The 25,095-nt window shown below is 46.3% G+C and overlaps 4 protein-coding genes across 4 annotated transcripts in view; 1 reads left to right on the forward strand and 3 right to left on the reverse strand.

Moving 5' to 3' along the window:
• The window catches only part of RAB3B (RAB3B, member RAS oncogene family), a 38,266-nt gene extending 36,015 nt beyond the window's left edge, over window positions 1–2,251 (reverse strand). Inside the window, exon 1 of the mRNA XM_015870582.2 lies at window positions 2,145–2,251. The gene's annotated coding sequence lies outside the window, so the exon portion shown is untranslated. The remainder of the gene's footprint in view (window positions 1–2,144) is intronic.
• A 5,880-nt stretch (window positions 2,252–8,131) lies between these two features.
• On the reverse strand, window positions 8,132–15,772 carry TXNDC12 (thioredoxin domain containing 12). The gene is made up of 7 exons (XM_015870586.2): window positions 15,545–15,772; window positions 14,135–14,195; window positions 10,600–10,652; window positions 9,859–9,932; window positions 9,523–9,592; window positions 9,350–9,433; window positions 8,132–8,984 (listed from the first exon to the last, which is right to left on the reverse strand). The coding sequence occupies exons 1-7, from the start codon at window positions 15,621–15,623 to the stop codon at window positions 8,905–8,907; spliced, it is 501 nt and encodes a 166-aa protein (XP_015726072.1). The 5' UTR covers window positions 15,624–15,772; the 3' UTR covers window positions 8,132–8,904.
• On the reverse strand, window positions 12,072–14,128 carry KTI12 (KTI12 chromatin associated homolog). Its single transcript, XM_032446158.1, has one exon. The coding sequence runs from the start codon at window positions 13,465–13,467 to the stop codon at window positions 12,625–12,627; it is 843 nt and encodes a 280-aa protein (XP_032302049.1). The 5' UTR covers window positions 13,468–14,128; the 3' UTR covers window positions 12,072–12,624.
• A 140-nt stretch (window positions 15,773–15,912) lies between the features above and the next one.
• BTF3L4 (basic transcription factor 3 like 4) lies at window positions 15,913–25,095 on the forward strand. The gene is made up of 6 exons (XM_015870587.2): window positions 15,913–16,044; window positions 16,910–16,973; window positions 17,875–17,988; window positions 20,194–20,395; window positions 21,705–21,764; window positions 22,679–25,095. Exons 2-6 carry the CDS (start codon window positions 16,920–16,922, stop codon window positions 22,723–22,725), a joined length of 477 nt encoding a protein of 158 aa, XP_015726073.1. The 5' UTR covers window positions 15,913–16,044; window positions 16,910–16,919; the 3' UTR covers window positions 22,726–25,095.

The raw sequence follows: 25,095 nt of genomic DNA on the forward strand, positions 1-25,095 counted from the left end.
TCAACATCTTCAATTTCAGGGACATGACAAAACTCTCTTATATCCTGAGGCCCCTGAGCAACCTTCAGCAGGTAGCAAATGAAGATGATGAACAAGACCTCTAAAAAGAGCCGGACTAATGCGCCTTGGGCAAAGTAGTTGCAGACTTGGTCCAGGGGGAAGGCCGAGCTGAAGAACTGATCCATGCGCTCTGAACTGATGATTCTGCTGACCCAGTACCGGACCCATCTGGGAAAAGCGGAAAGGCCAAGCCAACGGGACCAGCTGGACTCCTGGTGCTCAGCGTCAATACGCAGTTGCTTCTCAGGGAAGACCGTCTTGCTGACCCATTCCCGGATCCTGGGAAGCCACCAGGGCCCCTTGAAGGTCTTCTGAGTCATCTCCAGCGGCTGCTGCTTTGGGCCTTCTGTAACAACGGTGCTGCTGATCCGGTACTGGATGCATTTCAGGCAGGAGAAAAGGCCCAGCCTGCAGGAGCAGTCCATAGCCTGCTTCTTGGTGGAGACAGGCTGCTGCTCCTGACCAAGGACCATCTTGCTGACACTCTTCCAGGTCTTGATAGGGCGCACTGAAATGCCACGCCAACATGGCCCCTTGAAGGCCTCCTGTTCCGTGCCCTTGTCTTCTTGCTTTGGGATCTTTCCAGTGACGACTCTGCTGACCCTGTGCCGGACCCATCTGGGATAAGCAGGAAGGCCCAGCATACAGGTGCAGTCCATAGCCTGCTTCTCGGTGGAGACAGGCTGCTGCTTCTGACCAAGGACCATCTTGCTGACACTCTTCCAGATCCTGATGGTGTACATTGAAAAGCCACGCCAGTCTGGCTCCTTGAAGGCTTCCTGTTCTGTGTCCTTGGCCTGTTGCTTTGAGACGTCTACAATGTCGACTCTGCTGACCCTGTACCTGACCCCATGTCGGGCAGGGATGAAGGCCAAGCCGACAGGCCCAGTTGGACGCCTGGACCCGGGTCTCCACAGGAAGCTGCTGCTCAGGGATGGCCGGCTTCTTCTTGCTGCCACAGACCTGGCCCTGAAAGCTGGAATGGCCAAGGCTGTCTCTGAGGTAGGAAAATATGGCCAAAGCCACAATCAGGGAGAGAGCTGTGCTGAGCTTCATGCTCTTCTCTCCCAAGGAACAATGGCAGCACACAACTTGGCTGTTGTTGGAGAGCTCCAGAGGTCACCACCTGCACAGAGCGGATGCCCTGCGTATCTGTGCTGGGGGAGGCTGCCCACCCGACTCCACAGAGACTGATTCAGCCCGGATTGTGATGTCACAAAGGAGACTGTGACACAGCTGGGCAGGACACGCTCACGTTTTGGGTGACACCTCATGTTTTGGGTGGTGCCGTGAACCTGTCAGCAAGGAGCTGACACCTCAAAATCCTTTGGGGGCAGTGTGGAAACCCCACTTGGAAGGCAAGCCAAAAGCTGAACAGTTCACTAAGCACTGCAGAACTTCGAGCCCCGGGCACAGCTCTGTGGTGCAAAGCACAGCTGCAGTGACTGCCCTGGATGTGTCTCTGCTCCACGGAGCTCCTACAGAACTGCTCCCAGGCGCTGTTCATCAGATTGCAGGAAAACCCCTTGAAACACCGACATTATGGGATAATAACCCGCGTGCTCACAAACGCCGGGTTTGCTGCTCTGCTCCATCTGTGCTGCACTAAGTAATAAAAGCTGGTCAAACCTATACGCCGTTATTGTCTCAATTTGTGACTTGACAACGCGTGCAACCCGCAAAGCGAGCAGCACATTGTGCCATAAGGGCACGGAGGTTTGTTTCGGTGGCAGCGCGTGCTCCTGCCTCCCGACCCGTGGTACAAACCCGCCCGGCTGCACGGCGCTGGCAGCCCGGGCTCAGGAACCACGCGCAGCACCACCACCTCCAGGTGTCAATAACAGCAAAGAGCAGCTCCGAGCAGCGAGATGGAACTTTGCGAATGGCACCGCAGCCCGACGGCCAAAGCACCGCCACAGCCCATGGCAGCTGGACGAGCAATGACGTTTTCAGCTCGGGAAGGAAGTAAAACAGCACGGGAACAGCTCGGCTCTGCGAGCCCCAAACTGACCCCGAGGCTCGTCAGCACAAGCACAGCGCTGCCCTGCACAGCCGTCCCACCGCCCACCCGACGGAGCTCCTACCTGGGACGGCGGACAGAGGCGGAGGCAGCGCTGTGCTGTGCTGTGCTGTGCTGTGCTGTGCTGTGCTGTGCTGAGCCGAGCCGAGCCGAGCCGAGCTGTGCTGAGCCTGCTCGGGTCCCGAGGCCGGTGCTCGCGTGGCGGGAGCCGCCCCCCGCCGGCACCTGAGGCGGCCACGGAGGCGGAGCCGCTCTCAACGCCCGGGCGGCAGCGGAGCCGCGGCGCAGTGCAGTGCTGGTCCTGCCCGCTGTGCTGGGGCTGACGGTGCGATGTTTGCCCCGAGGGGATCCCGGCGGGTGCCGCTCAGCTCACGCCGCGCACCGCGGGCGGGGATGGTTGCGGCGGGGCGCGGAGTGATGCTGCTGCTGCTGCTGCTGCTGCTGCTGCTGCTGCTGGGAAGGAAAAGAGGTGAAATTGGGGTGTGCTCACTGCACCAGGCTACAAAAGGCCTCTCGTCCTTAAAATCCTACAGACAGACCCCAGGGTTCAGAGTCAAAGCCTTGATTTGTGCTCTGCCCGCACTGTGGTGGGGAAAGCAGCCTCTAAAGTGGAGCTCTGGGACAAAGTGTCCAGTGATGATCCCTCTCAGGGAGGGCCATTATCCCCCTGTGTCACCCTGTGGATGAGCCAGTCCCCTGGGGAGAGGTAATGGGCCGCAGGGGAGCGCGTGCTCTCCTTGGAAGCTTGCACAGACAAGGTCTCTGTGGTTCCCTGCTCCCCACCAGCAGCCCCCTTCTATGTGATACATCCCAATTACTCACCTGTTCTCAAGGACTTTCCACCCATCTCCAGAGGCACCAAGCAACCTTCAGCAGGTGCCAAATGAAGATGAAGAACAAGCCCTCTAAGAAGAGTCGGACTAATGCGCCTTTGGCAATGTAGTCCGAGACTTTGGTCCAGGTGGAAGGACAAGCTGAAGAACTGATCCATGCCCCTCTGAGCTGATGATTCTGCTGACCCAGTACCGGACCCATCTGGGAAAAGCGGAAAGGCCAAGCCAACGGGACCAGCTGGACTCCTGGTGCTCAGCATTGACAGGCAGTTTCTTCTCATGGACGTCCGTCTTGCTGACCCATTCCCGGATCCTGGGAAGCCACCAGGGCCCCTTGAAGGTCTTCTGACTCATCTCCAGGGGCTGCTGCTTTGGGCCTTCTGTAACAACAGCTGAGCTGATCCGGTAATGGATGCATTTCAGGCAGGAGAAAACGCCCAGCCTACAGGAGCAGTCCATAGCCTGCTTCTTGGTGGAGACAGGCTGCTGCTCCTGACCAAGGACCATCTTGCTGACACTCTTCCAGGTCTTGATAAAGCGCACTGAAATGCCATGCCAGTATTGTCCCTTGAAGGCCTCCTGTTCCATGCCCTTGGCTTCTTGCTTTGAGACCTTCACAGTGTCGACTCTGATGACCCTGTGCCGGACCCATCTGGGATAATCAGAACGGCCGGGCCAACCGGGCCCTATGGTCACCTGGTGTTCAGCGTCGACAGGCCGTTTCTTCGCAGGGAAGAGCATCTTGGCGACTCTTTCCTGGATCCTGGGAAGCCACCAGGGCCCCTTGAAGGTCTTCTGAGTCATCTCCAGCGGCTGCTGCTTTGGGTCTTCTGTAACAACAGCTGAGCTGATCCGGTACTGGATGCATTTCAGGCAGGAGAAAAGGCCCAGCCTACAGGAGCAGTCCATAGCCTGCTTCTTGGTGGAGACAGGCTGCTGCTCCTGATGAAGGACCATCTTGCTGACACTCTTCCAGATCTTGATAGTGTCCATTGAAAAGCCACGCCAGTTTGGCCCCTTGAAGGCTTCCTGTTCCGTGCCCTTGGCCTGTTGCTTTGAGACCTTCACAATGTCGACTCTGCTGACCCTGTACCTGACCCATTTTGGGCAGGGGAAGAAGGCCAAGCCGACAGGCCCAGTTGGACGCCTGGACCCGGGTCTCCACAGGAAGCTGCTTCTCAGGGATGGCCGGCTTCTTCTTGCTGCCAGAGACCTGGCCCTGAAAGCTGGAATGGCCAAGGCTGTCTCTGAGATAAGAAAATATGGCCAAAGCCACAGTAAGGGAGAGAGTTGTGCTGAGCTTCATGCTCTTCTCTCCCAAGGAAAACAATGACACCCCACAAATTGGCTGCGACCAAGAGCAGAGCTCCAGAGGTCACCACCTGCACAGAGCGGCTGCCCTGCGTATCTGTGCTGGGGGAGGCTGCCCACCCGATTCCACAGAGACTGATGTCAGCCCGGATTGTGATGTCACAAAGGAGACTGTGACACAGCTGGGCAGGACACGCTCACGTTTTGGGTGACACCTCATGTTTTGGGTGGTGCCGTGAACCTGTCAGCAAGGAGGAGCTGTGGCCAGAGCCACATCCAGGTGCCTTTCAGCGCTGGCTCCATTAGGGAAACTGACACAATTCACCTCAAAATCCTTTGGGGGCAGTGTGGAAACCCCACTTGGAAGGCAAGCCAAAAGCTGAACAGTTCACTAAGCACTGCCAGTGCAGGGCAAGGCCCGAAAACACGTGGTACTGCCACCTTTCTGTTCTCTCTTTCCTAAAGACTTTTACTTCTGTTATTTCTCCTGCAAGAGTGGCAGCAAAGCTCGTACATCAAGGAACGTGGCTTCTGTGTGATGCTGTAAGCAGGAATATTACCTGTGATCCTGCATTTAAGATTTATTGTCTTTGGTCATGACAAGCTCTGAGCATGGAGAAAATAACTGCATCCTTGAGAAGCACAGGTTGCAGCTGGTCCAGCTCCTTCTTCCTTTACGCTAGGCAAACTTTGAAAGGAAAAGCAAACTGAGCTTATTTGACTAAACTGCTTAGCAAATCAGCACCTTTTTCTTGGAGAAAGAAAAGGGGGATGCATTAATAATGTGCCAGCTTGTTCTCAAACCAAGTGACTTCCACCAGTTTGAAAGCCCTCTGTATTGGGTCCTTGGTTCCTGCTGCAGGCTCCCCTGCCTAGATAGCCCCTAAGACAATGCACACAGCTCTCTGGAAGTGGGATGCAGCCTTTTAGATTATCCCTATCCTTTCCTTGACACACGCATGGATTGACAGGGGGTACTCCCATCTCCTCCAAGGGTATTGGACCTTGCATTCATAAAGGTTTAATAATATCTCCTCAGAGCTATTCATACACAAGCTGGATGTGAGGACAGTGCATGAAGCTCATTAGCAGTTTGATACAAGGCAGATATGATGGCAGACTGACATGGGCATGAAAGTGCATTGACTAGGTAAACTCAGCATGCCACAATGATGTACCGAGCACTCTGGCAGCGCTGGTGCTTTTGCCCATTGCACTTTTGTTCCCTGCTGTGAAATGTGGCTCTGGCTGACACCTCCTTAAAGCCTGTTCAGCCCCAGGTGTGCAAAGCAACCTCTGTTTCCAGGCAGCCAGATGGCTGAGCTGCAATCTAGTCACTCTTTAATTAACTTTACATTTTTTCCTCTGTGGGTTGTTTCTGGGAAGAAGGGAGCTGACAGCATGTTTGTTTACACAAGATTGATTCGACCTGGCGCTTCTTTGGGTCTGGACTAAGAATTTTGAAGTGTTTTTGTGGTTTTTTTTCTTTTTTAATCCCCATAAATGGAGAATCTGGTGGGATTTCTGGGATGTATCTGAGGAAGTTATGTAAATATGGAGATTTACTGCAAGTTATGTGCAATTGGATATGCACACAAAATGAAGCTGAGGAGGGCAAACTAATCTGAGGCCTTGGTTACTGCGCACTGTTGAGCTGCTGCGGTATATAATGAACTTACTGAAGCACAACAAACAGTGACGTGTAGGAAGCTCCTCTAAACCCTGTGAGCTGCTCGTGTGTGTAAAGTTACACAACATACATACATGCAACAGCTCTCAGATGAAAGGGTTAAGATGTACGCCTCTGCGTGGAAGGAAAATGCTAACCAGGATTTGTCACTTGATCTAAATCAAACATCAGAAAGGAGTCAAGAATCTGCATTAGGAATTAGCAACTAAAATACCCAGGTATAAAACTAGCAGTCACATCAAGTTGCAGCACTCATGTCATATTCTGTCAGGACCCCAAATAAACACCATGTCAGCCAGCAATTGCCAGAGCTCCTTGTTAGAGGAGGAAGGGAAAAGCATGGGCTAGAAAAGGGCAAATACAAAGGAGGGCGGGGAAGCTGCACCAGCTTACTGTGTTTGAGCATACAAAGGGCAGGAAGGATTAAAGAGAAAGGAAGCAGCCAAATAGCAAAGAAAAAAAGGATTATTGATTATTATTTTATCTGTCAGTAGTAGCTCGGGATGGAATGCAGAAAATGCCACAGGAAAGGGAACGCATCAGAGAAGAAGCAGAGGATGAGTTTTGAATAAAAATGGTCTTAAAGGTAAAGGATGCGCATCTGTCGTCAGTGGGAGATCGCCACAAACAGTACTTTCTAGAAATTTCTTTGAGGCAATATTGCTTCTGCCATCAGAACATGTTGCAAAGCAAGGCTCTGGGACAAACCATGTATGTGCTGCGGGCTACGAGTTCACTGCAGAGATAAGACAAGGGCAGAGCTGCTGTGAAAGTACGCCTAGAAAAGACCACAAAGTTGTACCCTGCTGTTCTCAATCACTTGTTGGTTTTTTGAATTACAATTTGTTGAATCAGATCCCAGATGAGCAGGCAGAGCCCTCCCCCTGGCGGCAGGCAGAAACAAAACGGTAGCAATGAGTTTCTAAAGCTGTGTTAATCTAAAGTCATAAATGAAACTTATTTTGTATTAGGTCAACTGACCCAGCCAGGGAAAAAAATACAACTATGCAGAACAAAGATCCTTCTCCTGGGCTTACAGATAGTAATTTACTTTGAAAGCTGATAAAACGTGAGAACAGTTGCTGAGTTCAATTTGTTGGTTCGTTATTAGATAGTTTCCAAAAGAAGCGGAGTATAAAACCCAAGGAGTAACTTTTAGTAGCTGAACAGGGTAATTGCAGAGTGCAATAATCCCGTTATCTCCACTGAGTCCTTGTCTTTTAGTGCTCAATTGAGATTTACTGTCTAAAATCCCTTTATGGCAGAATGTTCTGGAAGGTAAAAAGGATTCCTAACACTGCTAACAGTAAAAATGGACTCAGTAGGTAAGTGGGTTTACTGTATCCAACAGTCTTCCCCCATAAATGTCCTCAGGAGGATTTTCAAACAAAAGAAAACTCTCCGTTTGATGTTGGAAGTCAATGCAAGTGCCTTTTTGGACAGGAGTTTTTTCCTTTTAGATGAAGGGTTTCTGGGGATGAGGGGAGAGAGGAGCATGTGTGGTTTATATTGGCTTTATTAAGGCTTTCAGCTGTCTCCCATAGCATTCTCAGACATATGGATTTAGTACAGGCTAAATAAATGGACAGTGAAGTGAACTGAAAACTGGCAGAACTGCTGGGCTCAAAGAGGGCAGTCAATTGTGGAGTAACCCAGGTGTGGACACCTTTGGGAAACTGGCTGATGATACACAGATGGGGAGGGCAGATGATAAGCAGACACTTGTACTGACATTCAGAAGGACCTCAACAGGCCAGAGACATGGGCAGGGAGCTATCAGGAAGTTCAGCAAAGAGAAATGCAAAGTTCTTCACCTGGGAAAAAAGAACCCATGGGTACAACAGGTTGGAAAGCAGCTTTGCGTGAAAAGAGCAAGTGGAACAAGATCAAGCGATGCACCCATACCAGAAAGTCAAGTTAGATTACTTTTTCCTCTCTATTTTTCTTTTCAACTCCAGTAGGTAACCGCTGGATATTAACAACTGTTTACATGGGTGGATAGTGAAACAACTGTTTACTTGGGTGGATGGTGACAGTACAAGGGGGAATGGCTTTAAACTGAGACGGGAGGTTTAGGTCAGGTATTAGGAGTTAGTTTTTCACCCAGAGGGTGGTGACGCACAGGAACAGGTTGCCCAAGGAGGCTGAGGGTGCCCCATCCCTGCAGGCATTCAAGGCCAGGCTGGTGGCCAAAAAAACCCCACTCTTTCTGCATGCTTATGTTTAAAAAGTTTTAATTCTTCAGCCTGGTACAAAAATACAGTACAATGTGATGGCAAGGCATTCACCAGAAAACATTCAAAGAATAAAAGGGAATTCCCCATAATGTTTCAACATAACCCACCTTCACTTGATGAAACAATCTAAAGGTGAGTGCACAAGGAAGAAGTTCAATTTCTGCCCGGAGGCAAATCAAGATGAATCACACAGAATCTTACATAAAAACATGTTTGCAGAGCTCATGACTTCACATGCTACTTGAACATTGATGAAATTTATTCTACTTGGCTTAGTGGCAGAATTCATGGCTCGGGAGGTCTAGAAAACACTGGGCCCAGGAACATGCCCCATAGTAGGAACCCCCAGTATAAACAATGGGATCGTATAATACCAGTGAGAAAAGAGAGACCCACCCCTGATTAAGTGTGAAAATGCTGGCTACTTCCAATTATCCCAATTATGCTGTTTGTCTCCAAATGAGTGTTTTGCCCTACAAGCCTCCCTTTAACATCAAACATCAACAGTTGCTCAAACACACTAATTGATGTGTCTGCCATTACCTAGTGGCAAATAACCATTATAGTACACACTGCCAGGCAGAGGAGGAGATAACACTGTAACTGATGCATGTGTGTGAACTCCAAACAGGGTTTAACCTAACATTATTGACAGGAGAATTAAGTCCCTCCAGTGCATTTACATTCTTGGTCTGTTTAACTGTTTCCTTTGAGAGTACTGAAGTGATGGAAAAGCATAACTGGGTGTTTTCATTATAGCTCATCTTCCAGGTGTTTTTGTTTGAAAGCATCACCTGTCAGCTTCTCCTGGGCCTCCTTCATCCCTTGAATAACTGAAAGATCAGAGAGAGATCAACTATGAATCTCAAAACAGAAACAACAGTTACAGAACGCACATCTACTAAGCAACTTAAGGCAACAAAGAAACAGCAAAACATAAAAGCCCCGTGCTCTTCTCCCAACTCTTTGTGAGTTGCATGGTTTCCCTTATGACAAATGGAGAATGATTAGGTTCTACAAACATTATTGTAGGTTTAAAAGTGAATTATGACTCTAAATATGGTTCCTCAAAGCATGAAGAGCCACTCATTCATGCTGTAATTCCTCTCCACTTAAAAATGAAGGCGCTGTCCTTCACTCAGGACATACCTACAGATCCATCTCACTGAAAATGTACCTCAAGTTATTTGTCACCTACCTTGATCAGCATTGGTATAGAAATACTTGTAGCTGGGGTTTCCTTTCTCATTTATGATTTCTGGGTGGACTTTTCCACTGGGATCTATGAAAAAAGAAATCAACCAGGAAACACAGGTGGTAACAGTAAGAACACGGCCCTGTGAGTGGGTTCAACAGCTGCAGATGTCTCACCCATGAAAAGGATTCTGGGGATGTAACCTCCATCGGGACTGAAGGCTTCATCCTTTGGCTCTTCATCATCCTACAAAAGCAGGACAAGAAAGAAGGAGTGTATTAACAAGATGTTAAAGAGACAGCAGGGGAGAGTCAGGTTTATAAATGCAATTAAAATAACTACGGTGAAGAAAATTATTTGCAAGACAACTGGCTCTATCAATCAATCCTGCACATCTACTCAGGAGTGCAAGACATAGGAGAGAGAAAAAAAACAGATGCAATCAGTTAAGCAGGATTCAAAATGTTTAATTACTAAGCAGTAATATAGGTACAAATAAGGGTGTGTCCTACCTCAAGGTTGACCATTACAAAATTATGAGCAAGCTCAGAGATCTCCTTAGACTCAGCAAACTTTGGCTTCAAAGCTAATTAAGAGAAAAAAATATATAGATTGATATGGAAAGACAATGGAAAATATTTCAGGTTTCTGGGTCAGCAAAAAAATCTCTATTCCTCCCTGCAGAGAGCAGGTACTTTTCAGTGAGCAGTAGGTAAATGGAATGTATGCATCAAGTTGCTCAGGCTCAGAACAGCCGGTAAGCGATCCCTGCTGAGCAGCCATGCAGTGAAGCTCAACCATCACACATATGTGGTTAGTTCTGAACCAATGGAACAGAAGCAAAAGCTTGCTGTAAACCACCGTTTCTCACTCAGCCTGTTCATCTTAAGCCTAACCATTATGGTCAGCATGTTCCTTTGCAAAGAGACAAAGCCCAGCCTGCTGAGAACCAGTGGCTGAAAGTAGTTTGCTCTTAACTCTCAAATCATTCATGTTCTGCAATTATTGTCTAGCAAAGTGCAGGAAAAATTGCAGCCACTGCAGAGATGCAGCTGTTACTTTACTGCTATTTACACAAGGCTGGTTTTTGGCAGTGCTAATGGCTGAAGTGGTGCAATGCTACACTGCTCTAAACAAAGTGTAAATTCAGCTAAGCACATTTTGAATGCAAAGCTCACATTTCTCACGTTACACAATTTGTTTGCAGAAGTTCACTGGGAATTTAATCAAGTTCCAGTGTTAAATTCACTCACCTTTGCAAGCTCCACACCAAGACTTGTGGATGATAATCATAAGAGGCAAACCACTGCAAAAAAAAGGGGGGAAAAAAAGAATAGTTGATTAGAAAAGCCAATCACCAACCACTCCAATAGAGAAGGAGATTTTCTCTTTGGGAGGTTTGCACTCATTTGTTCAGATTTGCATAAGTGCACAACTGGACACTTGTTTCTTAAGAAATTAGTAGTGCTCAGCCACACCGGCTACGTAAGAGATGTCAGAAGGGATGTACACAGCTGCTTAACGTAACCCAGTGAACGACTGGCATCCATCAGCCCCTCTCCCCACCACTGTCTGCATGTTTCAGACACTTCCTGCTACAGCCTCCCATGATCAAGATCCTGCTCTGAGCAATAATCACACACAGTAAACTGGCAAACCCTTCAGCCTCCAGGCTAATTGCCCTTATCTTACTGTGCTGAAATAAACCCGTGACAAGTTTGAGAACCGAGAAGGAAGGAGCCTGTGTGGAACTGAGACCTAAATAAAGCGTAATGTAAAATGGTGGAAGTTAGGAACCTAACCTCCCTGTTCAATGAATACAGAAAGGTCATTTGTTTCAGGTACACCATGTGAACGTTATTCATTTCTTTCCCCAAATAATCTGACTTGTAATAATCTGGATGTTGATTTCATCACCTGATGTATGTTTTATTTAACCTTGTTCTCAAAAGCCCCTTAGCATTTCACCTTCTAGTCAAGCTTAGTGAGTATGAATTCTCTAAGCTCCTTGGTAATGTACTCAGGTGACTTTAAATGCAAAGAATTCCACATATTTCCTGCTGTAAGTGCTTGCAATTCAATTAATCCATCGCTTTACAGCTCTCAATATCTTGACTATTATATTTTTTACCTTCTTAACAAGAAAAAAGTGACATACTACAGGTCATCTTTATTGCTGTTGAGCACACTGAGTAGTACAACACTTCTCTTCACACTTTTTACATGTGGAAGTCCTTACAAACACTTTTCAAACAGCTGGCAAAAGCTAATTAGTACAGTACATTCAAAAAGACTGAGAACAAGGAAATGGGAAGATGACTCCTTTTTTCTTAGCATTAAATCCCTTCAGCAAGAGAAAAATATCCAAGGGAAGCTAGAACTAGCACTACAACTTCCAAAGCATTAAGAATAACCTGAAATTAGGTTCTTCCTTTAGCTGCATAAGAAACGAAATCCTTTCCAACATTAAGTTTTAGCCTTCAGAACCAGGAAAGGGCAGAGAGGAAGCAATAAACATTTACAGCAGTCCAACACGAGTCTGCCATTTGTAACCGGGCGATACGCTGTCATCTTTACACAGGACTTTGTTTGCAGCAAGGAGCACGAATACACATTTCCCTGGCAAAGCTCCTTTAACATCTGTGTCCCCACCCTAACGATACAAGCACAAGAGCACTCACTCACTCATAAACAGTTATTAATTTTAAAAGCTTTTAATGATGACCTTGCAGAGAAAAGCCAAAGCAAGTTGTTTCAATGAAAGTCCTGCAGGTAGATTAGGACTGTTCCATCTAAGGCACGTGTTTTGTTGATGAACTTGAAATGAGAAGTTTAAGTTTCCTAAGCCAGCACCCTGCTATTGTGCAGAGCTTGTAGAGTTCAATAGGATTCTTAACAACAGTTACGTCCCAAAAATACAGCCTCCTCTAGACTGGGAACTGAAGTCCCCCACTGCAGTGTGATGTATCTGGAGGCAGCCCTGGAGCAGCAGTCTTTGTATTCAAGACACAGACATGGCAATGAGGAGGGCAGGAGTTCTCCTTACGGTCATCACTTTGCAGCATTTATTCTCAATTGCTTTAGTACTGAGGTGCAGATCTCCATAGGAGGCTTCAGCTGCGTGGGGATGCAACAAGCCCCTTTTGAGAGACACACAGGTAGAACGCAGAGCGGGCAGAGAGAGCCTTCCTCAGCACTGCCATGGGCTGCGCTATGTGACACGAGGTCACAGCTTCTTGTGGTGCTGTGAGCACTTGGAGAGCGGTCAGGAGCCGCCGTCACTGGATGCTGCGGCTCAGGTACTGCAGGAACATGCTGGCCAGCTGCGCCATGTTCTCATCGCTGTGCTGCATCTTGGTGTAGCTGATGAACTGCCTGCGCAGCCGGCTCAGCTCGGCCATGCCGACGGCCCGCGGCAGCACCAGCCCCTGCTCCACGCCGGGCACACGCACCACGTCTCCCGGCTGCGCCCCGTCCCTCTGCGCGGCCACGATGGCGCTGACCACGTCGTGCGTGCTGCGGTCCATGCGGTGCAGGAACTCCGCGGACTGCAGGGGCTGGCAGCGCGTGGCGCGGTGCGGGGGCGGCGGGGCGCTGCCGAAGATGGCGGCGCGGATGTCGGCCAGCGGCAGCGGGTCATCGCCGCGCACGGTGAACAGCGGCCGGTCCCAGCGGTTCCGCGGGTCCGGGGCCTCGAACGGCGGCCCGGCGGGGCCGTGGCAGAGCAGCAGGCAGCGCGCCGTGCCCGCCTGCCGCGCCGCGCAGTACAGCTCGTAGCGGACGCTGCGCAGCTCGTTGCTCGCGTCCACGATCACCACGTCGCGCCGGCTCAGCAGCCGCTCCACCTCGGCCCGCAGCTCGGCCCGGCCGCCCCCCGCCTCGGACACGACGTGAGCCCGGCGCTCAGCTCCGCCCAGCGCGTCCCGCAGCTCGGCCGCACGCCGGCTCTTGCCGCTGCCCGGCGGCCCGCACAGCACCACCAGCGGCATCGCCACCGGAACACCCGGAACACAGCGCCCCGCTTCCGCTACCGGCCGACACGAAACGGGGAGTGCGCAGAACCCGAGTCCTGCACAACGCCGCCTGCATCCGGGCACAGCACAGAGCGCTGCCAGCACCATTGTGCTGAGTCTGCCACTACTTGTAGCACAGATATCGCGGAAAAGTGTTAAAATACCCGCTTATAAATGCCAGACATCCGAGCAGTGCTGACCAGACCTGGGCAGTGCGAGGAACTCACATCCATCAGCACAGTTACAACAAGAGCTGACACACACACACAGCTGGTTCCTCATGTGTTAACACACAAAAGATTCCGAGAGAAACACAGAAATGGCCGTTCTTTAAGTCTGTTCACAGAGACACTATTAGTTTCAGCCTATAAAAGTATATAAAAAAATTTAAAAAAAAGAAAAATAATATATATATATAATAAAATATATAAAAAATAAAAAGTATATTTAAAAAGTATATAAAAAGTATAAAAGTATATATACTTTAATGGCTGATCAGTTTGTTCCTCAGTAACAAAATACCCCACATCGATATAGTCACATCCACACTGACAGACGTGGATCTCTCACTTAGAGACACAATAGAACTTCAGTCACTGAAGTGATTACAGGCAGCTGATTCCTCAGCAACATTAAGAACAAGCTGTTCTCTTTAATAAGCTGTGAGGATCTGAGCACTCTCTCATACCTTTGTTAATAATCTCTATTTTCTGTGGTTAAACTTAGGATTGATTCGCACTGGTACAGAATCTGTATTGATAAATAAGTACCATACCTGGCTGCTGCCTCTTTCTTCCCATCCTCTAATGTTCTCCAGTGAATGTGATCTCCAAAACCTGCCAGAAAGAAGGTGTTAGCAGTGCTGCATAGTTCACACATCACCAGAAGAAAACAACCCTCCAGAAGAAAACAACCCTCCCGAATGCTTCCAGCTCATAATACATTCTTAAAGAGTAAATTATAATTGCAGCCTCGAAAGATTTCTGTGAATGCTCACAACCTACACAGTTTTATTGAGGAATCCCACTGAAATTAATTAACAAAAACAAATCACGCACTCATGAATATTCACAACTATGCAAAGCACAAAACCAATTCCCCGAGCAAAGCTTACAACTGAAGAGCCTTCTGATTATTCCCTATTGTTTCTCAACCTATGAACATTTATTAACTGATTAATGACAAATTAAACATGTCGCCATCTGGCTTCCTAAATCCCAGTGAATGGGAGCAAACATCAAACACACCCAGACCAACTAATTCTTATTAAACGCTCTAAAACTGTTATGCTCAATATTACCACAGCTGATAATTGGCATCAAAGACTAAGAAGGAGCAGCGCTATGCAGGTTTCTGAGCATTGCAGTGACCAAACAGCATGTGAAACACGTATCCAACAAGCAGGTATCAAACCTTGTTCTGTCAGCTAACATGCAAACAACAGGAAAACAGAGACTGCCATTTTTTAGCCACAACCATCACATGAAGGGCTGAGATGGAGGGGATCTGACATAAGGGGAGCCTTCCTTGATGAACTCCTCTGAGGTCCCATCTCTGCAGTGACATGGGCTGTACCAAAAGGCCAAACTCAGCCATGACTTTCCCCTCCCCATTGCTGAGGGCTGGGGTAACTCAGTGACCGGCACAGGCTTCATCCCCTCCATGGGGATAATGCGGGAAGTTACAGTAGGACCAGGAGCCACGAGCTGCCAGCACTGACAGCATGGCAGGCAGTGCCTCCAACAAACACCTGTAGCAAAGAAACTGCAGAGCGGAGCAAAGCCTTGTGGTGCCTTCCTTCAGCATCTGGCAGACTGCAACTGCTGCCACAGTGTTTGTATGACCTCGGCTTATCTCCCAGTACAAACTACCGTGAACGCGTATGACAAACACATCCAATATTTGGTCCAGCTACCAGCGAGGCACTGACGTGCAGACTCGGATGGGCTGAGGGAGCTGGGAGCCGTGAGGTGAACAGGTTTCATTTACACCGAGTACCAGCACGTTGAATGCTGCATTCAAAGGCCACCACGACGATACAGGACAGACCGGCCCCAGCACCAGCAGCACCAACCACAGCCCCAACAGCAGCTCCAACAACAGCCCCAACAACAGCTCTGACAACAGCCCCGACCACAGCCCCAACACCCCTCCCCCCCTCCCCGCTCTCTCCCATCTCTCTGACCCTTTCCGAGTCCCTCGGCGGCGGCGCTGGCCACGATCAGACAGAGGCAAAGTGCGGATGCCGCGTGCTGAGGCCCCATGTTCCCAGCAGCGCTGTGACACGCAGTGACACGCAGTGACACGCAGTGACACGCTGTGACACGCAGTGCCAGCCGGGCGCTGTGGTGGCACCGCGGATCTTTCTCCTTTTCCTTTTTTTTCTCCCTTTTTTAAAGCCCCGGAAGTGACGCAATGCGGATGTGGGCGGTGCCGCCGGGCCCTCTGGGAGCCGCCATGTTCATCCCGGATCGGACTACAATTCCCAGCATGCCCCGCGCCCCGCTCCGCCCCGCGCTATGCAAATCGTGCGTGCACAGCCTCCAATCCGCGTGCGGGGCCGGGCGGCGCAGCGGCGTCACGTGGCGCGAAGCTTCCTTCCTTTCTCTGTGCGGCGCTCTTTCCTTCCCGGCCGCCATCTTGTTCTCACCGCGTGCGGAGCTGCGGACGGGCCTGTGGGACCAGGTGAGAACGGCCCGCGGCTGCACGGCCCGTGGGCTCGTGGTCTGCGGGGCAGCGGGAGGGCGGTGCGGTGCGGTGCGATGTGATGCGTTGCGGGCTGTGCGGCACTCGGCCCCGTTCCGTCCCCGTGGGCCGGGCCCTGGTTGCGGGGCCGTGCCCGGTGCTGAGCGCTGCAGTGTCTGCGCCGTGTCCCGTCCGGCCTCTGTGTGCCCGGATACTCGCCCTGCATACTCCGTTCCCTTCCCCGCTGTGCCGGTCCCGGCGCTGTTGTTGGCCTCCATCCGCTGTCGCTCTATCAGTGCACGTTCCTTCCGCCTCTTCGGGCCGCTCGGGGCTGATCAGCGGCAGCGCCGTTTTTCAGCCCATACCGGGCTTCGTGTCTCCTGGCCTTTAAAGGTCACGCTCGGCCCGTGGCAGCGCCCAGGTGCTTCACTTACGCGCCATTGGGTTGGAGCGATGGCTGCCAGAGCTCCGCGCTCATATTGTGGCACTGTGTGAACCTCTCGAGTTTGGAGCCAGCTGGTGAGCTGCACAGATCCATTGTAGGTTTGTTATTTGGCTCAGCCTCGCCCTGGGCTCCGTTCAGCACAAAGGTGCTTTGGAGCAGCCCGTGCTGCTTTTGGGCTGAGTCAGTAACGAGGTGGGTCCGGCCCTGAGCTGACAGACTTGGAAATTCACGGCTTGTGCCTCGAACTGATGCAACATCAAACACAGCGTTGGTTTGCGTCATCGTGGTGCAGATGCTGCTTTGTGTTATTTAGATGTTGTGCTTATGAGATGTTTGTGTTCACGTGCTTCCTTGAGTTATTTCAGTGACTTTTTTCTTAATATTTTGCTAGTTAACTTGTATTTGTACCTCATTCTTTAGACACAACACTATGAATCAAGAAAAACTAGCCAAGCTTCAAGCTCAGGTCCGAATAGGAGGAAAGGTAAGAAAGCCACGAGAGCTGTAGTACTTGCTGTGGTTGGATCTGTAGGCACAGAGCGAAACTTCTCATTAGAAGGCATGTAGGGGCCTGGAAAAAGGATTTGTCATGTGATGTGGACCTGAAACAGTCTGCATCTTAAAACTGCCTGAAAAGCAGTTGTATTTCAGTTCACGGGTAACTGTATGAGTGGTTCCCGAGTGCAAGCTCTTTCTAAATCAGTGACTTGTTGTGACCTGTATTCAGGTCAGTTTAAGCTCACCTGATGCTTGAGTTCTTTCTCTTCTACCTGTTGGGAAGTTTCTTTTTGGTATGAGCTCCAGTGTTTATCTGGCTGTGCACTGGGCTCTTTCTTTTATCTATGCCAGCCCGTATGTAATATGACAAAGGTTGGACTGGATGATCTTTTAGGTCTTTTCCAACCTTGGTGATTCTATGAAAGCATATAGATGACTCCATGTGAGCATTCATTTCCTAACTATAGGCAGGAGTCTGGGGGTTGTACAAAAGCTTGCAAATTAGAAGTTCTTGAGTTGCTGTCTTTGGAGCAGTTTAAAGCTGTTAACTACTTACAAAAGAGTGGATTTCTACATTTGCTTCATCTTGGATGAAATGAAGTTCTTAACCAGTGTTTTTACATGTTGCTTATAAGCTAATATTTTTTATAATCCAGCTTTTGGAAAAAGGGAATACTTCTGTGCTTCTTCTGGCTTCTACAGTTAAGAAGGATTTTAAAGCTGGGACTGGCAATTAAAACTATAAGTGAAGAAAGTTAATACATGTTTTCTGCCACAGAGCATTCTTACAGCTCGGAAAAGAGATGTTGCTGAGTGTGAGGTGACTTTAAATTGAAAGTGCTGTGAGAATTTGAGCGTTGCAGGCTGTTCTGTTGATTCTTTTCCAGGGAACAGCTCGCAGAAAGAAGAAGGTGGTGCACAGAACAGCGACAGCTGATGACAAAAAACTTCAGAGCTCACTCAAAAAACTGGCAGTAAATAACATTGCTGGCATTGAGGAGGTATAGTGACAGTGTTTCCTTTGTAAAATTAAATTCACTGTGGTGGTTTGTTGCTTCTTACTTTCATTTTCTATCTCAGACTCATTTGTCTGGTTATGTGTTGGTGGAGTTACTTTATTATTATTATTTTCTTTTAATTTGTCTTGTTTTCATTAATGTGCACATATCTAGAAAGAGGAGGGAAAAGGTTTTTCTATCCAGACAGCGAGCCCAGGGGATAGTAAGCTGCCTGTGATGTATGTCTTTGCATTAACTGCAGAACAAAAGAGCTCTTGATTCTTGACCTCTTGAACTGAAATTACCTAATTTTAACAGTAGAGCGATGATAGTATTTATTGCACAAGCACATTCAGTTCCTGTGGGGTGCAGAACATAAAGGAGGGAATCAAAGTCCTTGGAATAGGAATCTACAAGTCTGTGTTATCAGAACTGGATGCTTTGACTTTGTGAAAATAAAACCAGGATTGTTTTTGGTAGAGGCAGGAGTCTGGCACCTCTTAAAGCACTAGCAAAGCTCTATGGAAGCAGCTTCTGTGTTGCAATGAAAGGCTTCAGTTATTCTGTACTATTTTTGTGTATTAAGTTTTCAGGATAAAATATGAACTGGAATAGAAGCTCTTTTGCTGTAGGGAGTGACGCTTTTATGTGGGAGGAGGAGGTGTTCCTTCGTCACGAGCTCCATGTTATAGTGCTGCTTGGTTGAAAACGCATCCTTAATCTGTGATTGATTAATTTAAGCGGGGCTACGAGGTGACCCAGAGGTGTCTTTGTGCACTCCAAAGGCAAATGCAGATTCAGTAGGAGCCTGGGGTTCCTGAAAGTCTTCATATCATTGTGCAGAAACACTTCTGGATTTGTCTATTACCAGACTGTGGTGTGTTAGAGCGCAAGATCTTCATTCAGACACAGTTAAGGTTTAAAGTGTGTTGACATGGAGGAAGATTGTTCAAAATTCTTCAACCTTGACAGCTTGGTACATAATTACAGTACGCTGCTGTATTATTCAGGTAGACCCAAACTGACTTACATACATAGAAACTGGGGAGGTTTGTAATGTTGTGTAAAACATAGGCAGGTAATTATTTGTGATTTGTTTTGAAGAGTCTTTAAGTAAGAGTATGACTGGGCTTAAAGCATTTGTCACTTTGTCTTAGTTCTGGAGGGAAGGGGTTCGTCCTTTTTCTGTTTAAGAAAAAGTTCCCATCAAAACATATTTTGAACCTTGAAAATTAGTAACTTACATGTGTTAGATGAGTTCTTCCGTTGATAAATGTTTTCTCTCTCTGACCTCTAATAAACTTTCAGTATTTGCAAGTACTAGTAACAGATGACATCTGTTTGTAGAAGTAAAAACAAAATTAAACCTGCTGAAAGGTATTGGAATGAGCTTCAATAGTAGGAGCAAAGTGAGCAGCTGTGCTGGCTGTAAACTTAATCTCTGGTGATTCAGAATGCCAGGACAGGGGAGCAGAATGATTGTATGCTGTGCTTAGTTTCAAAAGGGTTGTCAGGGAATTACTGGGAGAGCACAGAAGCCAGTTTGAGTTCAGCTAATTTATATATCTGCAGTGCTGTAAGGGAGGAGTGAGGAGGAAATCAGCATTGGGCATTTTCAGCAAGTAGACTCACGATCTGGCCTCAGGGTTTTGCCAATTCCGCTGCAGAAACAGTGATGTTTTCCTGATAGGTGACATAAATAGCTGGGAATGGCAGTGTCTTAAACTGCTGTGTCAAGGCTTTTCTGTTACTGCTTTTAGTTTGTGAAGGGTTACCACAGAGTTGGTTTTCCTTCTGAGATATTCCTGATATTAACTAGTTTATGCCTTAAAGGCTAATAGCCTGCATATTTTACCTTAATCAAAAATACACCGAGGTTGTATGATAACACTCAAACTGTGTGTATTATCACTCTATAAATAGAAATACAGGTATCTACCTTATTTCTCTAGGCATTTCTCTAAGGCAGCCATAGCTGTTAATTCAGCCTTTTCATACACTATATGTCTGAGCCACCTCCCCTTTCCCTTACTTTTTTTCCTCCTAATATGGGTGATGCAATTTCTTAGTGCAGTACTCATGGCTGTATTATTATTTTGTAGTTTTAGTTTTAATATTTAAATGTAGTTTTGAAATGATTTATCGTGCTTTTCTTCAACAAGATGCTGCAGCACTTTGGTAAATATTGCTCTTTATGTATTTAAACAGGTGAACATGATAAAAGATGATGGGACGGTTATTCACTTCAACAACCCTAAGGTTCAGGCATCCCTCTCTGCTAACACTTTTGCAATTACTGGTCATGCAGAGGCTAAACCGATCACAGAAATGCTTCCAGGCATCTTAAGCCAGCTTGGTGCTGACAGCTTAACAAGTCTCAGGAAGTTAGCGGAACAATTCCCAAGACAAGGTAGGTCCTAGTGGAATCTTACACTGATGGTTAAAATATATGTATGCAGACTTAAAATGTTAACCCAAATTTAACAGCATCACATGTCACTTAAATTAAAAATGTGTTACTTGTATTAGCCTCTGTTGTGGAAGTATAATGATAAGGAAAATGGTTATTGTTGGTTTTTTTTCCCCAGGATTCTACATAGGCTGACCTTGGTTTAAAAATGAAACTTAGAGATCCTGCTAAGTCAGATGTGCAGTAATTCCAGGTGCACAGCTGTGTATGACAGAATAGTTAAGAAAAACAAAAGAGGTTTTTTACCTAGAAAATCTCAGTAGGTTTTGTTTATGAAGGTACTGATTGTTTTCTGCAAAATGTTTTTGTTGCATACTGTATTGCATAGTATTACTAGGTGAAAGAGGATGCCTTTGATAATTGAGAAAGATGGATCATTATAATTGTATTTTATTATGACCTCAGTACCAATAGTTCCTTACTGTGACAGAAAGTCACCTTTAATTTAGGTGGACCATTGATAAGAAATACTTAAAGTTCTTACATTTCAGACGACTTCTAGCATGATCCAAGGTCCATGACTTACAGAAGAGTAGGTTTCATATCCCTTCATGCAGAGATACTTATTCCACACTTGTGGCCTCTTGCTAATTGAATCATATGATGCTATTTCCCTGATGGTGTCACTGCATCAATGGGCAAGGGAAGAGCCGCTGATGTCATCTATCTGGAATTCAGCAAGGCTTTTGACACAGTAGCCCACAAAATCCTTCTCTCCAAATGGGCAAGATATGGATTTGATGGGCACGCTGTTCAATGGGTGAAGAACTGGCTGTAGGATTGAGTCCAGAAAGTGGTGGTCAGTGGCTCTGTGTCTGGATGGAGATTGGTGATGAGTGTTCATTGCAGGGGAGTCGGACTAGATGACCTTTAAAGGTCCCCTTCCAGCTCTAAGGATTCTTTGGTTCTGTATGTTGGTCCCAGATGGGTATAACATGATCGTTGCATTAAAACACTTGGCTTCAGTTAAAAGATACAGTCACTGCTGATTTTTGTCATTTGATCTTTTGTTAGCTCTGCGTTAATATGGCTAAGTGTTTGAAAACGGCTGTGTTAATATTCACAAATGGATCTTTTGATCATACTGGTTATTCTTGATATTCTGGTCGCTTGCAGGCTTGTTTCTAATGGGATGAGCAGTGTGGAGGGGAATGCCTCCTGTTTTCATCAGTATATTAAGTCCTGTTCTGTTGTGTGGTTGTCCCTAATCCTGTATAATGAGAACTCAGCACCAGATTTCTTTTTATAGTGTTGGACAGTAAAGCACCAAAATCTGAAGATATTGATGAAGAAGATGACGATGTCCCAGGTAAGCACGTTCACTTAGATGTCCATTTAATGTACTTAAATAAAATTAAGTGCATGAATTTAATACCCAGCTCTTGATGAAATTATTCCTCTCAATTGTTAAGAGAGGCTTAACATGCTGGGCAGCATTGAAATAGTGATGGTTCTGGATTCCAGCTTTTCAAAATAGTTTGCCTTGATGAAATTGCTTAATTTTAGCTTAAAATACAAGGAGGTCAACTGGGTGAGTGAAATATCTGAATAAGATTTTAGGGCTGGAAAGTAAAATATCTGTAAAAAGATGTGCTTGGCGTAGTGTTCAGAACATCACTTTAAATCATTCTGGGGTGGGACTTTTATTTCTGCAGTAGAAGAAATTAAGCTTGTGTCAGTGTTTTAGTTTGCTGAGAAACTTTCATTCCCAGTTGTTAGTTAGTTGTTAACTGTGTAAATTACCTCATTATTTTGTATGCATCAATATGGTGTAATAGCAAAAAAAAAAAAAAAAAAAGCCAAAGCCCCAACAAATTGATGACCCAGATTTTCAGGTCTGGCAGTGTTTGAGTTTACCTAAAAATACACGGGTCTCTTCAGAGTTATCTGCTTCCCGAGTGCAACAATAGTTGCTTACCTAGAGTTAGTTGAGCTGGTGGCTCGAGATTCAACTGCATTTGGTGGAGCACCTCTGAAAATCAGTCTGCCTTCATGTTGGAACCTCCATTCTGAGTGTTCTGGTATATCTGCTTCTTTGCACACATTCAAACAAATCCTATTTCTTAAAGCTATTTCAAGTCCCACTAAAAGACAAAAGAAGAAAACTATGCATGTGACTGTCTAGTTAAGAACTACCTGAGATTTCATATTAGAAATGCATTTCATTAAGCTGAAGTTGTTTTTTCTGGGCATTGCTGTATTAAATATCTTCATCTCTTTCAGATCTCGTAGAAAACTTTGATGAAGCATCAAAGAATGAAGCTAACTAAATCATTAATAGTTCTGGAAGCTGGCATGGACTAGATTTAAGAAATCAGCTATGTGGTTCCAAAGTTTTAAAGAAACAGAGAACATCATCTGTTAATAGTTCAGTAATATAAATATTTTGTATTTTTATGATACTGTTTGTTCAGCATTTTCTGTCAGTTGATTTTGCATTTTGCACTTACTCCCAGGATCTACTCTTTTGGTCAAAACAAAAATGTCAGTGCAGTTTGGAGGGGTGTGTGCATGTGCGTGTGTGTATGTGTGTGGGTGTACGTACAGCAGAGAACAAATTGGAGAACACTTTTATTTAACCATCTTCCCTTTTCTTTTGAAAGAAATAAAATAAATGTTCAGTGCTGTTACTTTTGATTATCACCAAGTAGTGCACAGGAGTAGAGTTAAGTTTTGTCCACATTCTGTGACCTGAAGGCATCACACCATTTAGAATTCGGGTTTAGTCTGCGTTAACTATTGTACTTGAAGATATTTCTCATCCGTGTTGAAATGTAGACAATATTTGTTATTAACTTTATGTTGAGGCCCACGTGTTACCTTAGACAAGCTATTTTACCAGCTTGTTTGGTACAGTAACTTTATAAAAGAGAAATCTTGGTCCCAGCAAAATAATTTTTTTTTTCTTCCTTTCTCAGTTTACTTTCTTATTTCCTTAGTTTTTTGGGACAAGCTGACGTTTGACTCCTTTTGCGTAGGCTTAGCAATATATTCTCCTTATGAACATGTAGGGTATATTAGGTCAGAATGAAAACCACCCCTTTGGTTTTCTACCATCAGGTCACTTAAAAAACTTGGAGGTCCAGCTGGTAACAGTCCACAGCAGCAGATTTTTGCTTGAATTCCTTCAGGCTGTTCTCTTGGCATGACTGCATTTACTAGCAGCTGATGATCCAGTGTCACTCTTACGGCACTAGAAATTAAATGCACCACATGTGAGCAGTGTTTAAGGTGGGAAGAAAAAGTTGTTGACATTTTGCCTTGCCTCCTGCTGGGCAGTTTGTGCAGTGACTGGCTCTAAAGGGACATTTTTTTTTTATCGCCTGTATTTTACCTTTGCCTATAACCTACCTCTAGGTTTGGTGTCATCTATTTTAGTAGCTTACTAAAACTCACGAATGCTCCTCAGGCATAAAGAGGACATTGGGAGGTACCGCTGGTACAGTGCAGTATTTATGACCTTCCTTTAAAATGCTTAATGTGAACCTGATTTCTCAGAGGCTCTTTCAAGGTTCTTGGTGTTATGTGCATTGCAGTATAGTTAGACATCATCGTAACCTATCTTGGGGGCAGCTGTGGCTTAAGAAAGCCTTGTTTTTTTTTCTCTACATTTGTCACTTAACTATGGCTAAATTGGAACATATCAGCTTTTTTTTTTTTTTTTTTTTTTTGCATGGGTTCATATGCTATAGAGCTGTAAAAGTACAAAGTAAACAGAACGTGAGTCTGTTGGCATCATGATAAAACTGAAAGCAGAGCTGAAGTGGCTTGTCATCTGAACTCATTTTATAGGTCTTGTTCTTTTTTTGTTATATTTTATATACTACATGGATCTTGCTACAAAATAAAATAGCAGTATGAAAGAGGAGGAGTTCCCTCTTGTGTGTTGTCTCTTCCCACCAGCAGTAGCTGAGGTGAGTGGATGCAGCCACTGTTTTCCAGTGATAGACCCTTGCAGACAGCTACTGAGGATATGTGCAGGATTAGGGAAGATCATGTTAGAGCTTTAGGATTTCACACTTTCATATACCCACACTCCTGTTTTCCCTGCAGTGTGTTGAATGGAACATTGGTTTGTTGTATGGCTAATCTCAAATCAGCTGCAGAAACACTGGGTTGCCTTTTGCTGCTTTTGGAAGCTCAAAGCAAATGAAGGACACTAGGAAACACGTAGTGTTCTGCTGTTTGCTTAAGGGGCACGAGTGGAGAACATTTCAAAGTAGCAACTGTACTGAGTTTATGTATGAGACATCCCTCTTGCTGCAATTACTGATCAGATACTGAAAGTTTGTGCTCCACAGTTTCTGACGTAGCAAGTATATGGAAAGTAATTTTGTGAGAGATTAAGAGTAAGTGATGGATTCAGTGAACTTGTATAGTTTAACTTCCTAATTCTTACAAAATGCGCATTTAGTTTTTGTTCTTGGTCATGACAACTTACACTTTAAACCACCGTTCTTTCCTGTGTTTGACAACCAGTAAACTAACTAAATATGCTAGCTTACGTCGTTATCAGTTTTCTCACTGTACCTGAAAACAGTCAACCACTTATGATTTGCTGCTGGAAATACTAGAGCTTATCAATCATTAAACTGATTTTAATTAAAAGTAACCCACCAAGGCTCTTGTGGGAAAAGCTA

Source organism: Coturnix japonica, chromosome 8, assembly GCF_001577835.2.
Source record: "Coturnix japonica isolate 7356 chromosome 8, Coturnix japonica 2.1, whole genome shotgun sequence".
In the NCBI taxonomy this organism is placed as follows: Eukaryota; Metazoa; Chordata; class Aves; order Galliformes; family Phasianidae; genus Coturnix; species Coturnix japonica.